General features: G+C 41.4%; 2 protein-coding genes across 3 annotated transcripts; both read right to left on the reverse strand.

Moving 5' to 3' along the window:
- LOC109826329 lies at positions 637-1903 on the reverse strand. 2 transcript variants are annotated; one of them, XM_020393350.1, is made up of 4 exons: positions 1767-1903; positions 1500-1685; positions 1245-1388; positions 637-882 (listed from the first exon to the last, which is right to left on the reverse strand). In XM_020393350.1, the coding sequence occupies exons 2-4, from the start codon at positions 1680-1682 to the stop codon at positions 826-828; spliced, it is 384 nt and encodes a 127-aa protein (XP_020248939.1). In that variant the 5' UTR covers positions 1683-1685; positions 1767-1903; the 3' UTR covers positions 637-825. The 2 variants fall into 2 exon arrangements, with proteins under 2 accessions (XP_020248939.1, XP_020248940.1); XM_020393351.1 differs by having other exon boundaries at positions 1771-1901.
- Positions 2740-3778, reverse strand: LOC109826745. The gene is made up of 3 exons (XM_020393762.1): positions 3598-3778; positions 3200-3458; positions 2740-2827 (listed from the first exon to the last, which is right to left on the reverse strand). Exons 1-3 carry the CDS (start codon positions 3776-3778, stop codon positions 2740-2742), a joined length of 528 nt encoding a protein of 175 aa, XP_020249351.1.

The following is a 14193-nucleotide window of genomic DNA, read 5'->3' on the forward strand; positions in this document are numbered from 1 at the left end:
ACTTGATTTACATATTCTAAAACCCCAACACACCAAGTTTAGGGTGAACTCGTCGTCGTTTGACCATCCGTCGAGCCATGTGAAAAGTTCTATTTATTCAAAACCATTAAAATTGATACGAGTGGATGAATGATCAAACGACGATGGGTTCACCCCAAACTTGTTGTGTTAGGGTTTTAGAATATGTAGATCAAGTTCAATGGAGCGGATTATCTTTAATGTAGCTCAATCATGTGATTTTTGGCCGTGTCGGTTCAAAAAGATAATGCAATAAATATGGAATGGAATGTTACCGGTATGAATATTGTAAGGCAAAGAATGATGTTTGTAGGATGCCATTTACTAATTTGCATGACAACTATTTGTAAGAAACTTATTGACAGTACTATATGTTTTAGGTATGGAGGACAGCAAGGAATGAGACTAAGCAAAGCAAATATACGTGGTAACTGACAAAAGGAAAAAAAAAACTATGGAACAAATAGCAAGTTGCGCAGGCTTTTCTTCTTTAAAGTTGAGTAGACAAGAGAGAAAGATGTAAGGCCAATTGCTTCTGTATCTTTTAAGCAACCATCACTCCCAATGTCTTCTCAACTTTTACTGTGAGAGCCCAACTGATTATTTAACAACATAAAATATTAGAAATTCCATCAAGCAAAGAGCTCATTGAGTAAAGGCACTGTATATACAACAAGCATGTGAGAAATTAAAAGGGGCCTTAACACACAAAGCTTACAAGATGACTTCATCTCACATTTTCTCTTGGAATATTACATTGATTTTATAGTCACAAAGCCAGGGAGAAAACTGAAGGCAATGATTCGTTCAAGCAATGCAGTCGAGACGTAGACATCCAGACAAAAAGTTGCCAAGCATTCTCTTCTGCAAACCAAAATAACACAAAACCAAGTTAATTAAAAGTAGGAAAATTGTTTTTAGACCACAACTTACTGTGGAAAACCTTTCGGAAAAATTACGTTGCTAGTTACGCTTGTGTTCTAGACGATCTCAACAAATTTAACCAGACACACCACAAATACTACATCTACATGTGTATCAAATATTATCTTGACTCAATTCTAGAAGAAACCCTCTAAAAAATAAAAAATAAAAACAGTATAGGATTGCTACATAATTAATACACATTTTTAGGCATCTTAAAGGGGGCTCTTCAGTTTACTTTGAATTCAAGTATGAATTAAGTGAGAAATAATACTGAACGAACAAGTTGGAAGAAAGTTTACCCTCTTGGGTAGCTGATAGAGGAGCTCGGGTGGTATCTTGTACAAGTCCTCATCAACAGCCTTAGGTTGTCTGATACCTGCATAACACGCTCCATTTTGCTTCCTCCTCTTAATTTGTTTCTCCTGATCTCTCCCATTCTTCCTCTGAAAAATCAGTTGGGGGGAAAAAACAACAAGTAACCCTTAATTTCCTACGTACGTACATCAATTTAAATAAAATAAAAATGAGGCTCTATATTGCAAACAGTAGTTAACCTGATCATTATAGCGATAGCAAGAAACAGGCTTCACGCTTGCATGCACCTTGAAGAGATCTTCATCTTTTTCATGGAAGAAGTGGACCCGTTTCGAATGGACTACTGGCTCCAAATAGCGAGTAACTGGAATTCCGTCGCAAAATTCCCAGTGCCCATAACTCACATAACCATTCATCCTCATGTCCTACAAATTAAAGATCAAAAGTTTCAGGGCTCGCTTTCAACTTTCAGTATGTCAAACCTTATAGTTAATAGCTTCACATACCTACAGTTTGCGAAGAATGAGGAAGTGAGGGAAGGTAAGGCTTGCATTTAATGATGTTTCATGCCAATAAAGGTGGCATTCTTTCTCTCTCAGTTCTCCATAATTTTGTTGCCTACTCCATCATCTCAAAAAAAAAAAAAAATGTAGAGCATGGGCCTTGTGCACGTTTTGCCTCCCAATTAGGGGTTTGACATGTTTTTTGTAGTTCATGTGAATGCTTGTCAGTGTTCTTTTTTGTTTTATGGAGCTTTTTGGGCACGTACTGTTTGAAAAATGTTACTTGCACCGTTTATGCTCATTTGCTAAATTGTGCCAAAATTATAACAGGGTCCATTTGTTATTGCAATACTAGTAGGGGAGTAACACAAACATTTTAAGAGTACGCATCCTATCAGAATACCCCACATTTTCTGCTCCTTCCGTAGCTTAGATTTCCCCGCACTATACAGGGTTCTAATAGGATGCCTATTATGCATTTAGCACTGCCCTTTATTTTTTTCTTTTTTAAACTATTTTTTTAAAGTCTGGAGTTATTTGATCTAATATTTGATCTAAAACTTTTTAAACTATTTTTTTAAAGTCTGGAGTTATTTGATCTAACAGTAATTCATCTCCAACCCATTGCACCATTTTTTGCATCAAAAAAGAATATTCTCAGTATATTCTTTTTTATCTACTTTTATATTATTATTTTTTATTCCCTATATTTTTAATTATTTCAACAATTAACCCCACATATCAAATTTTATTTTTTCCACATATTTTTCAAACAAAATGATTTATTATTTAAAAAATTAAACTAATAAAACAATAAAATATTATTTTATTAATTAAAATAACTTGTTTGCTAAAATATTATATTTTTATTATTGATATTGCCAAATTATTACATTTAAAAACACAACATAAAATAAAATACAATAAAATAATTAAACATTAACAACAATATAAAAATTACAAATTTAATATGCACTTAACTATCTGAAATAGTGTATTCCTCCCATAAATGATCTATCAATGCATTACGAAGCGCAATATGTGCATCTTTATCCTTGAATTGTCTGTAATGTGCAATAAATTGAGTAAATATTATAGTTTTATCTGCTACAATATTAACTTCTGGTGTTGGTGCTTCATCACTTCTTGAATTGGTGCATAAAGGTCACGTTCATCCTCGATTATCATATTGTGCATAATAATGCATGCAGTCATTATGTCATGTAATACATGTTTTTTTCCAAAAACGTGATGATCCTACCACAATTGCAAATCGTGATTGGAGAACTCCGAACGCACGTTCTACATCTTTTCTACATGCTTCATGTTTCATGGCAAAATATTTTTTCTTCCTACCTTGTGGCTGTTGGATTGTTTGTACAATAGTAGCTCATTTTGGATATATACCATCAGCTAAATAATAACCCATATTATACTCTTTTCCTTGAATAACATAGTGAGCAGGAGGAGCAATACCTTGAGCTAGATTAGAGAAAAGATTAGATGACTCCAGCACATTGATATTATTATTGGTGCCTGGCATACCGAAATATGCGTGCCATATCCAAAGATCATAATCTGCCACAGCTTCAAGGATAATAGTTGGTGACCCACCACGTTCTGCGTATTGCCCAGACCATGCCGTTGGACAATTTTTCCATTTCCAATGCATACAATCAAGACTTCCTAACATTCCTGGAAAACCACATTTTTTTACCAATATAGAGTAGCCTAGCAATATCGTTAGCGTTAGGTGTTCCTAGATACCGCTCTGCGAATATTTCCACCATAGCACGAAATTTTTTTATCATACTTTCAATTGCTGTTGACTCACCTATTTTAACGTATTCGTCCGTAGCATCAGTTGGTAGACCGTATGCCAACATGTGAAAAACAACTGTTACTTTCTGTAACAGTGATAATCCCATTCTACCAAGTCCATCACTTCGTTGTTGGAAGTAATAGTCATGATCATTCACTGCATCAACAATACGAAGGAACAAACTTCTTGACATCCGATATCGACGACAAAACATATCTTCCCCAAAACGTGGATTATCGACAAAGTAATCTATGACCAAATTCTGATGTGTGGTTTCTCGATCGCGGTTGATCATTGCATGATTGGGAATCGAGCCATCATGGATCGGTTGGTAGTTTTGTTAACGTAAATTGTTAACGAGGATCATGTTGTTGTTGATGTACTCACAAATTACTTCTTTGGTTTAATTAATTTCTGCAATGATATTGGACAAAAAATTATCATCATATGAAGATGAAGATGATGATAAATATGATGGACCTAATCTAGTATGCTATTTATAAAACTTTGCTTAGCTGTATACATTGAACAATGTGTAAAGTTGAGCTGATTTCAGGAAATGCTTTCCAGCTGTTATCAATTTGTCACAAAATTCAAATTTGCTTAGCTGTATACGTTGGACAATGTGTCAAGCTGACCTAATTATTTCAATGATTCCCACTCGTACAAAACTTTCACATAATTCAAGGAAAGCTGAGTGTGTATATGTTGGACAATGTGTAAAGCTGACCTGATTTTAAAAAATGATTCCCACTTGTATAAAGCTTTCACACAATTCAAGGAAAGCTAAGTTGTGTATACATTGGACAATGTGTAAAGCTAACCTAATTTCAAAAAATAATTCTCACTCATACAAAGCTTTCACACAATTCAAGGAAAGCTGAGCTGTGTATACAGTGGATAATGTGTAAAGCTGACCTGATTTCAAAAATTGATTCCCACCGACAACGTTGGACAATGTGTAAAGCTGATCAGTTTGTACAAAACGATTCAATTTTAAATGTTGACCACCGACAAATTCAAATTCAAAAAAAAAAAACAAATTTGGATTGGCTATAAATAACATTCACGAATTCTACTTCAAACCACCCAATTCGAATGGTGTTCCGAGATGAATTGTACATGACAACGGGTCTCAGTTTGTCAGTAATATCTTCATCAAATTCTACGAAAAATTCAAAATTCAAGATGTTTTATCGACCGTATATAATCCCACCATAAATGGATTGGCTGAAGCCTTCAACAAGACCATCATAAAAATTTTGTCAAAGTTTGTGAGAATCAATAAGCGAGACTAGGATGACAAACTTGGTAAAGCTCTTTGGGCCTATCACATCATCGTCCGCATGCCTACTGGAGAAACTCTGTAAGCCCTAGTATATGGGTGTGAAGCTATTCTCCCGTTAGAAATCCAAATTCCTTCCCTCCGCATCGCCCTCGCAACGAGTGTGATGACGAAAGAACAACATCAGAAACGTCTTGAAGTACTCGAGATGTTAGACGAAAGGTGTAAAGAAGCTCAACCACAAATCGAGTTCTACTAAGCTAGAATTTCCAGAGCCTTTAACAAGAAAGTCTAAAAATGAAGCTTCAAGGAAGGAGACTTGGTTCTTGCTGTCCGACGACCAATGATACTCAATTCCAAGAAGAAAGGTAAATTTCAACCCAAATGAGTATGGTCGTTTGTAATAGAGACAGCCTATTCAAACGGTGCATACTGCTTGATTATCCAAGATGGCCACAAACTCATGATACCAATAAATAGGAAGTTCTTAAAGAAGTACTATCCCTAGTACGTTCGGGATAACCTATTTAAATGAGAAGTTCCTAGAGAATACCGTACAGAGTATTTTTAAGAATAACCTGAGATCAGTCGATTATTCCAGATAGAAACTAATTATCTGAATAATCCATTATTAATTATTATGAAAATAATTAAGAATCTCCCACTATGGCTATTTAATTATTTTCAAGATGATTAAAATCCTCCCACTATGATTTTCTAAGCATTCTTTCGTTGAGATAAGATTCAACGACTACATATGGTCAATCTTTCCTCACGAAACTCCCAGGGTGTAATTGTGGAGTGCTTAATGATCCATAGTCCTCCACCACAAAATCCCTCACTGATCAAATTAATTAACGGTAGGTCCACCAAAATTCTTCACAGTTAAATCCATTCAAACTACCACTGTGTCTAAGCCTTTAACACTCCCTCTATTGAACTCCTGACACGACTTTTCAATCTACTGATCCATGATAATCAGCGAACCCCTTTCATGTCAAGATCTTATCACTTGATACCGAAAACCCAAAGTGAGTGTTTTGTACAAATTGATATTCTCATTGTTATTTGTTCCCCTACTCCCACTGTTTCTTAGTCAAACCTATCTACAGTTAGGGCCAAAGCGAAAATCCCCTCTCGATTCTTTCCATGAACGAGAGGTCCACTTATAAAATTAGAATTCTCTTTCGATAAACAGAAGATTTCTACCCAAATCGAGCGATCAAACCTTTAAATAGTTAAAATCGTCTCAAACCCCCACTTGGTCAAACCTTCCTATAGTTAGGACCAAAGCCAAAATCCCTTCTCGATTCCTTCAATGAACGAGAGGTCCATTTTTAGGACTGGAATTCCCTTTCGATGAGCAAATGGCATCTATTCATTCCTCTTCAGTCAAATGTCTACAGCTTTGGCTGAAGTCAGAATTTCACTTTGATAAACGAGAAATTCATCTTCAGACCAGGTAACTAATACTATAAAAGTTAGAGTATCCAAATCTTTTTGATTCTCAGAGTGGAGATCCCACTCTTCGTTTCATATTTTAAGATTCTCGAGGTGGAGATCTCACTTTGAGTTTCTCTTACAGCAGGAGATAGAATATAAAATTCTCCCTCTCCCTTATCGGGTTCATCTCTACCAATAAAAAAGAGATAAGGAGATAGAATATAAAATTCGTCCTCTCATACATCAGGTTCATCTCTACCAATAAAAAGGAGACCAAGAGATAGAATATAAAATTCTTCCTTTCTCACATTGGGTTCATCTCTACCAATAAAAAAGAGACCAGAAAATAGAATACAAAATTCGTCCTCTCTGGCATCGGGTTTGTCTTCGCCCCAAGAGAAGACATAATTTTTCAACACCGAAATCCATGCCTTCTATGCATGGGGGATGTTATCTCGATCCCTTATTAGAGATAAGCCTACATCTAATACATGTAGGCTACATATTCAATGTTGTAGTATACAGCCTAAGAGAGTTTAATTTTTTTAGTATAAAATTACATGTAGAAAGGATTTAGACAATCTATATGCTAACCCGATTCAAACGATAATCGGTAAAGGCACATTAAATCCGTTAATGGTTGAGAGTTTGCTAACAAAATTCTACGAATATTATGATTATTTATTCCAAATAGAATGAGAAATCATAATAGTAGAAGTACACTAAAAAGAAAACTTTATTAATAAAGTCAAAAGAGATACAAGAGTGATTCTATCAATCTAAAGACAATTTACGGCTAAAAATCTGCTGTTCTAGTCTAGAGAGCTCCTCTTTATGGCTAAAAATCTGCTGTTCTAGTCTAGAGAGCTCCTCTGCATAGGCTTGCTCAAGCTCGGTTTTCAGATCAGCCCTGATTGAATCCTCAGTGGCATTCAGTGCCCTTGCAGCTTCATCTTTTAACTTGTCTAGCTTTTCTTTTTCAGGCTGTAAATTCTCAAGCATTTGCCTTCGAGAGCGTTCTACACCGGCCAATTCACTTTCAAGGATGGCATAAGAATCCTTGGCATATTTCAAGGCCTTTTCAAGGTTGGCTATTTCCTCGCGACTCGAAGGTAAAGAGTTGAGCAATTCAGCCTGGGCCTTTTCCTTCCTTGAGAGAACTACCGTCATTTGTGTGACACGACCCTCTTGTTTTTGGAGCTCAGTCTTGATAGATACTCTGGTATCATGCCATTTCTTCAATCTTGATTCTAGTTGAGCAGCTATATATGAGGAAGCACCAGTAGCCTTATGGTTACTCGAGGTCCTGTTCTAAATAAACTAAGTCTACAGCAATGGATTCGGATAGGTCTGGATGTCCTTCTTCCTTAACTCCTTTCACCTAACAATCAAGGGATCGTCTAAATTGGTCGAAGGATAACCCATGATGAAGGATTTTATCAATCATCACACTCAGAAAGGAAGTAAAGTTGTGAAGTTCCAGGCTGATTAAAGCCCTATCTGGATCATTATCCGACATCAACGCCTTGATCGAATGATAAAGAGAGGGCAGCTCTGCAAGAAAAAGACAACAAATAAGCAATCTGAAGGTTGTTGGAACCAGATTCAATACCTAGGATTCTTGAAATTCAAAAGAAACAATGAAGGAAAATATATCGAGTCTAACAGAAGATCCTCTAGCTCGGCTTCCTTGTCTCGACGATGTTAGTTCAACGTTGACAGCAACCGAAGTTTGTTCAGGGATAACAATCATCGATGTACTAGCTTCGTCAGTTAACTTTATAGCTGAGATCTCCGTCAGCTTCGGATCTAAATCTATGAGACTCTTGGGTGGAAGGGATGAAGATTCTGCAAGCAAGAGAGAAACGCAATGAGCATTCTGAAATATTAATTATAAGTTTAAAGCAAGTAACTGATAAAACTCACCAATTCTAGACAAGGCTACATCAGTTTGATGTCCTACGTCTGCTCCCACCCTTTCAGCTTCATGAACGAGCGGAGGCGTTCCCGATACAACAATTGTCGATATATCAACTTCTCCAGTTCTTATCACGGTTGTTGTGATAGGACTAACCTTGATGGTGGCAACAACTTCTATCATCATCGGGTCTAAAGAGGTGAGAGGTTGAGATCCAGGAACTGATAATTGAGCCTTGACCTTGGTTCCTACCAACAACAAGAAACCTAGACCCTCAGGCTAATCAAACATTCCGATAATTGTAGCTCAACCGATTTTAGTAATTGGTCCTATGATTAAAACTCTTATATAATTATTTAAAGTTAACTGACAAAGGGACAATGAAGATTATAGAATAAAGTCCATACCTGCAGAAGAACTTACTTCAGTTGAACCAATTCTAGTAGTTGGTCCTGTAGCCGTACCAGGAGTTTTCCTCGATAATAAATCGGAGATATACTGATGGTCATCTTCTGAAAGGTCAAGATCGAGGTTGTGTTCATTGAAATCCTCGATCTCAAAAGCGTGAGTGGTCTCCCCTTCTGCTGGTTCATTCATCGTGACATCTACATAATATGCTAAATTATGAACACATGTATATGTGTATGAGCCCACATAAAAAGGAAATCAGTATTACCTTCAGTGGCCGCGGTAGGTTCGACGACTCTACTAGTTGCACCCGCTTCCTTTAGTTTCAGTAAAAGTAGATAAAGTGCATATGTCATTAGAAGAGGTACGCATTTTGACTCATCATCTCTCAGAATTGCCCTCTGAATAGGGAAATACACGTATCTGTGCTTGGAGTTGGTGGAAGGATGTCAGTAGGGGAGGTTGTTTGAACACCAGCAGGTTCGTCACACATTGCGTCATGTATTTCTTGGACGAAGCTAGGCTCCTCAATTTCCATAATTCCAGGAGAAGTCGTATCAACTTCAATGGGAATAGGGGCGAGTCGTTACCTTGTTCGTTAGAAGGAACATAGTAGGCAGGTTTCTCTTCTAAGGTAGGTAGAGGAGTACGTTGTCGATGTGCAACCTTCTTACTCCTCTTTGATGGATGCACTTCTCCTAGATCCTAGATCTCTCATGATGATGCTTGGTATGTAACTCAGCATTTGGAGGAATTTGGGTTTGATCTTGAGCCTGAGTTGAAGACCGAGATCTCTTTCTATGGGTGAGGGGTGTTGTATCTTCCTTCTCTTCATCTCCGCTAAAGACTTCAACCATCATCCGATTAGGAGATGTTAGAACAACCCTCTCCCTCCTCCTTTTTGGAGTTTCTAGTGATTGAGGTGTGTCAGCATGATGAGTCCTGTGAGCAATGGAAGGGCTTACATATCCTCTTTGAAAGAAAGACCATGAAAGACCAGGTACATTCCCTTCCTCCTCAAAAGTTTTAGTAGTATCGGTAAAGAGTTCCTCCTCACTATCATCGGAATCGACAATTTTTTTCCTTTACTTGAGGATTCAACGGGCTTTTTCCCCTGATGTGAGAAAATGGCTTCCGGAACTACTTCAGTAGGAAGTCAAGAGGTAGCCTCAGCTTCCAATTCTGAGAGTATTTTCTTCCTTGTGGCGGTATTGGTAGATATAAGCCATTTACAATACAAGAAGGTCATTGTAGGTGTAAATTTTTATCTCCCAAAAACATGGAACTCGTTTGTATTGATAAGAACAACTTATTACAAACTAGTTAATCAAAATTACAACAGAAACGGAGGGAATGCCCTCCTTGTTTAAATGTGGGGACTTTCGGTAGCTACAGGATGCTTCGCTCGATTCTCGCACCGAGTTTGCTTCCCTTAGATGGTTTGACCGAGGTTGGTGGCGAGCTTCAGTACACAGTAGAGGCTCGGGTTGATGGGGTTCGAATCTCCTAGTTCGATGACGATCAGGGCTCAGATTTAGCGGAGGATGCTACAGTGCAAGGGTTATGCAAAGAGCTTGTCGTCGACCCGACCGGGAGTCGAGAGCTAGCGGTTCGGTTAACTAATTGGATTAATCAATTAGCTACGGGCGAACTGCTGAACGTTGAGCCGCTCTATGCTGAATGTTCCCACCCTTTTTCGAACCTCCTGCATTGTGGCTGGAAGAGGCTCTTAAATAGAGGAGAGACGGCTTGGTCGCTCCTTGAATCATAGGATATGACCATGTACTGTTGAGAGGTATCTTGCTGCTCACCCGTACTATGAGCGGTCATTCGAGGGGCCGTGTTTCACATCATGTCACGTAGGAGTGAAAATGCCCCTTCTCGTATGTCAGACAGCTGCTGTCCAACACTCGAGTGCATTTGGCCAGCTTACCGAATACCGGCGAATCCAGACCTTAACTGGGATAGGCGAGGTGAACTACATTTATGTGGGCGTAGGTTGATCTGGAATACTGTACCCTCTCTCCCTTTACATCACGAGAAGTGGGAAGATGGGTGCCCAGTACTCGAGTGGGTTTGGCCAGCTCGCCGAATGCTGGCGGATCTAGTTCTCGACTCGGACGGGCGAGGTGAACTGCATTTATGAGTGTGCAGGCTGATTTGGCGCCTGTCCGATCACTCGTACTGTGACCGGCCACTCGACGGGCTTGGAGTACTGTGCGCCCTCCCCTCACATCATGGGAAGTGGGGAAAGGCCGTCAGGTACGAATTTGGCTCTCGACTCGTGCAGGCGAGTCGAGTAAGCTGGCGAATTTGGATGATCTTGACTCATGCAGGCGAGTCGATCATACAGGCGAATCTGGATAACTTTGGCTCATGAGGGCGAACCAGCCATACCGGCGAATCTAGATGACTTTGGCTCATGAGGGCGAATATGGGGCTCGTGCGGTTTGGGTTCGCACCAGTGAGCCCAATACGTGCGCCCTTCACCCAAGTGGGTGGTTCCGATTCGCGGGCGGATTCATGTACAAATTCACGGTTGTAATTTTTACCGTCTACAAGACCCCCTTCAAAGTTTTTAGACCTAAGCCAATTTGTGTGTGGTCTGGAATACTTTGACTAAAGAAGTTCTTGACGAGTCAGGTGTATTTTGCCTTTTCTAGGATTTTTAGCAAACCCTCAGCTATCAACGGGTTTGATTTGCCTTTACCGATTACCGTTTGAATCGGGCTAGCCATACTATTCCCCTCAGTATGATGAGTTATCAAATAGTTTCTCTTAGGCTTAATGCTAAGATTTCTACTCTAACCCTTAGCCACCTGAGGCGTGGGTTTGGGATGAGACCATTTCGTCGGTGGTCCCTGACTTTAGACGAGTTGTGTTATCTGTTACCCACCCTCAAAGGCGAACAAATTGTTCGGACAAAATTCCCACAAATTCAAATTTTCGCAGGCGAAATTTTGAATTTGTGGGGTTGAGCCAGGCTTTTGCAGGCAAAATCCTTCTTTTGGGTGGAATTAGATTCGGTAGGAGTGAGCCACGTGTCCGCCGATGGGTATTCGTGCTTTCCAGCTAAGGCGGCGTGGTTCCGTCAGGTCGCATCAATTGTGATTCGATAGTCTGACGTCAGCTTCGTGCGTCTCGTTCGAATCATGGCCGTGGTTTTCGAATCCAACCGTCAGACCAGCCGGTCTCCCGCTTCGACGGTTCCTTCGAAATGTTGGGAGTCATCTGGACCGTTGATTTTGATCATGGTCACATCTCTCGTCCACCAGCGTTTCACCTCTTGGGGGCGATTGTGGCCACGTAAGCAACTCCGCCCTTAAATAGGCTTTGTTCCCTTCCTTCGAGAGATACCGTGCTTAGGAATCTTGAAAGTTTTCTAAAGAGAGAGAATTCCCGCTTTGTCCCCCAATGGCACTAAAATCTAAGAAGTACGTTGCGAAGGGAGGAGGTCCTAGATGCTATTTCGACCGCCACGCCGTCGATGCGCCCGCCAGCATGCCTGAGACGCACTTGGGTAAGTCAAGGGGTTCATCTGACGACCATGTGTTGGTTACAGACGTCGGGTTGGGAGGATGAGCATCGTTCGTCTTCCCCGGTGGATTCTGTCATCTTTTGACAGTTTCCCTGATTTGGATAAAATCGCCCCTTTTCAGGCGGATTTTACATTTATTCGCAGAGGATGATCTCTGTCTTTACAAGCAAAATTAACCTTTATTGGGTGAAGACGAACTCATTTTTGATAGGCGAGTTTGACTTTTCTCTGGTAAAGGAGAATACCGTTTATACAGACAGATCTCGTTCTCGTCAAGCGGATTTCACTTTCTGACAGGCGGATTCGCCCGCCCTAGCTTGATAGGCGGATTTACCCCTAGGGCGGACTCTGTCCTGATTCTTTGGTTCTCCTTTTCTGACGAAGCTCTTCCGAAGGGCGTGGCCATCGGTCTCGCCGGAGGTACAGGCTATACTGCACCTCCCCGATTCCCCTCCTTGGATCCGGTGCCCGTGTTCGTCGCTGATAAGCCGGACGGCCTGATAAAGAGAGTCACCAACGGTCATCCTCTGGCGTTACGTGAGTTGATTACCGATGCGGTGCTGACAGACGAAGCCAGGACGGAGTTACAAAAGCCCCAGTTTTTGTTTGGTGATGCCGCGATTGATCCTTCCGCCCTGTTGATCAAGGAGAGTAGGTGGTTCCGAGTAGTGGACGGGATCCACTATTATCTTCCCAGCATACCGAGAGGGTTCTCGATCGTCGAGTTGCGGTCTTTCACGGTCCCCAGAGTGATGAACTGGGATTTGACCCCCACTCAAGACAGGGTTACTTGCGGTGTCTTTACAGGCTCCACGGCTAGATACGGGGTGGAGAGTTCTTACAAACGCGTGACAGGCCTACGCCCTGGCCTACCATTCAATGAGCTGCCCGTAGGGGAGACGACAGTAGTTGCGGAGACTTTCCGTCATCGCTTCTTCCAGGCCGGTAGGAGATTTCCCCCAAAGGACTTCTGAGCCCTGGGGTGGGTCTACTCCACGCCTGGCAGCCATACCTAGTGGTCCAAGATCACTGACTACATTTTGGCTGAGAATTCTGACCTCGCGGATTCAGAATTGTTTGTGGCCATTCGGGCCACCCGTCATGGTTTGAAGATTAATGCCACCCAGTTCCACAACATCTTGGAACTATATTGCGCAGATAGTGGCACGTTCTTCACCCCCAATGGTGAGATTGGCATAACCCTCCACGAGATGTATGACGTGTCAGGGCTGTCCCTGGGAGACTTTCCATATGAGGAGTACATCCCAGGCCAAGATGAGATTGACCAGCTTTCAGACCGTTCCCCCTTAGTGGTTGAGACTCTATGGGAGTTGCTCTGTCACTACCATATATGCCTCAACACCTTAGGGGCGGTGGACCACAAAGGGAAGAAGAAGAGGGCTTCGGGGATCAGCCACAAGAACTGGGCTGATTACTTATTCCCGGAGAATGATGTCAAAGGGAGGCCTACTCTTCAACTGGGCGAGTGTGACCAGTCCGAAGTGGAGAGGAGGACAGCCGAGGGGGGAGCCACCGTGACCCTTGAGCATGATGAGGGCGGATTCAAATTCGGCACGGTCTTCCATTCGTTTCACCACCAGGCCAAGTCCCCTATATCTGAGAAGGCTCTGCTCGTGGGATACCTCATGTTGTGGTTGAAGAGGTGCGTGGTCCCCACTCATTCTTTTGAGGCACTTCCGGTGGAGGTCGTGTTTCCCGCGGTTTGCTTGGCCCATGGGAAGTCCTACGCATTGGTGTCGGCTATGGTGGCATGCATCCATCGGGGACTCCATATACTGACGACGCAATTCTGCCGTGTATTGACCGTCGACGAAGGGGAGGGAGAGGTCGTCAGGACCCCCAACCCTAGGGTGGGGTTGTCGTACACTTACTTGATGGCGTGGTTCGTGTACCACTGCGAGTGCTTGATGAGTGCCCCAGCAACTCTTCAAGGAGACGGGTTCGTTCCCTTCGTCCAGCGCCTGGAAAGGTGCTCTTGGAAGTGTAAAGACATCC

The sequence above is a fragment of the Asparagus officinalis genome, chromosome 10, assembly GCF_001876935.1.
Source record: "Asparagus officinalis chromosome 10, Aspof.V1, whole genome shotgun sequence".
NCBI classification, from domain to species: domain Eukaryota; kingdom Viridiplantae; phylum Streptophyta; class Magnoliopsida; order Asparagales; family Asparagaceae; genus Asparagus; species Asparagus officinalis.

Coding starts and splice junctions, on each gene's coding strand:
- LOC109826745 (XM_020393762.1), bottom strand. CDS start 3,778: ATGTCAAGAAGTTTGTTCCTTCGTATTGTTGATGCAGTGAATGATCAT. Junction 3,459..3,597: donor GGACGAATACGTTAAAATAG/GTGAGTCAACAG, acceptor GTGGTTTTCCAG/GAATGTTAGGAAGTCTTGAT. Junction 2,828..3,199: donor TATGTTATTCAAGGAAAAGA/GTATAATATGGG, acceptor TGCACATTACAG/ACAATTCAAGGATAAAGATG.
- LOC109826329 (XM_020393350.1), bottom strand. CDS start 1,682: ATGAGGATGAATGGTTATGTGAGTTATGGGCACTGGGAATTTTGCGAC. Junction 1,389..1,499: donor GCTATCGCTATAATGATCAG/GTTAACTACTGT, acceptor CTGATTTTTCAG/AGGAAGAATGGGAGAGATCA. Junction 883..1,244: donor TCTATCAGCTACCCAAGAGG/GTAAACTTTCTT, acceptor TTTGGTTTGCAG/AAGAGAATGCTTGGCAACTT.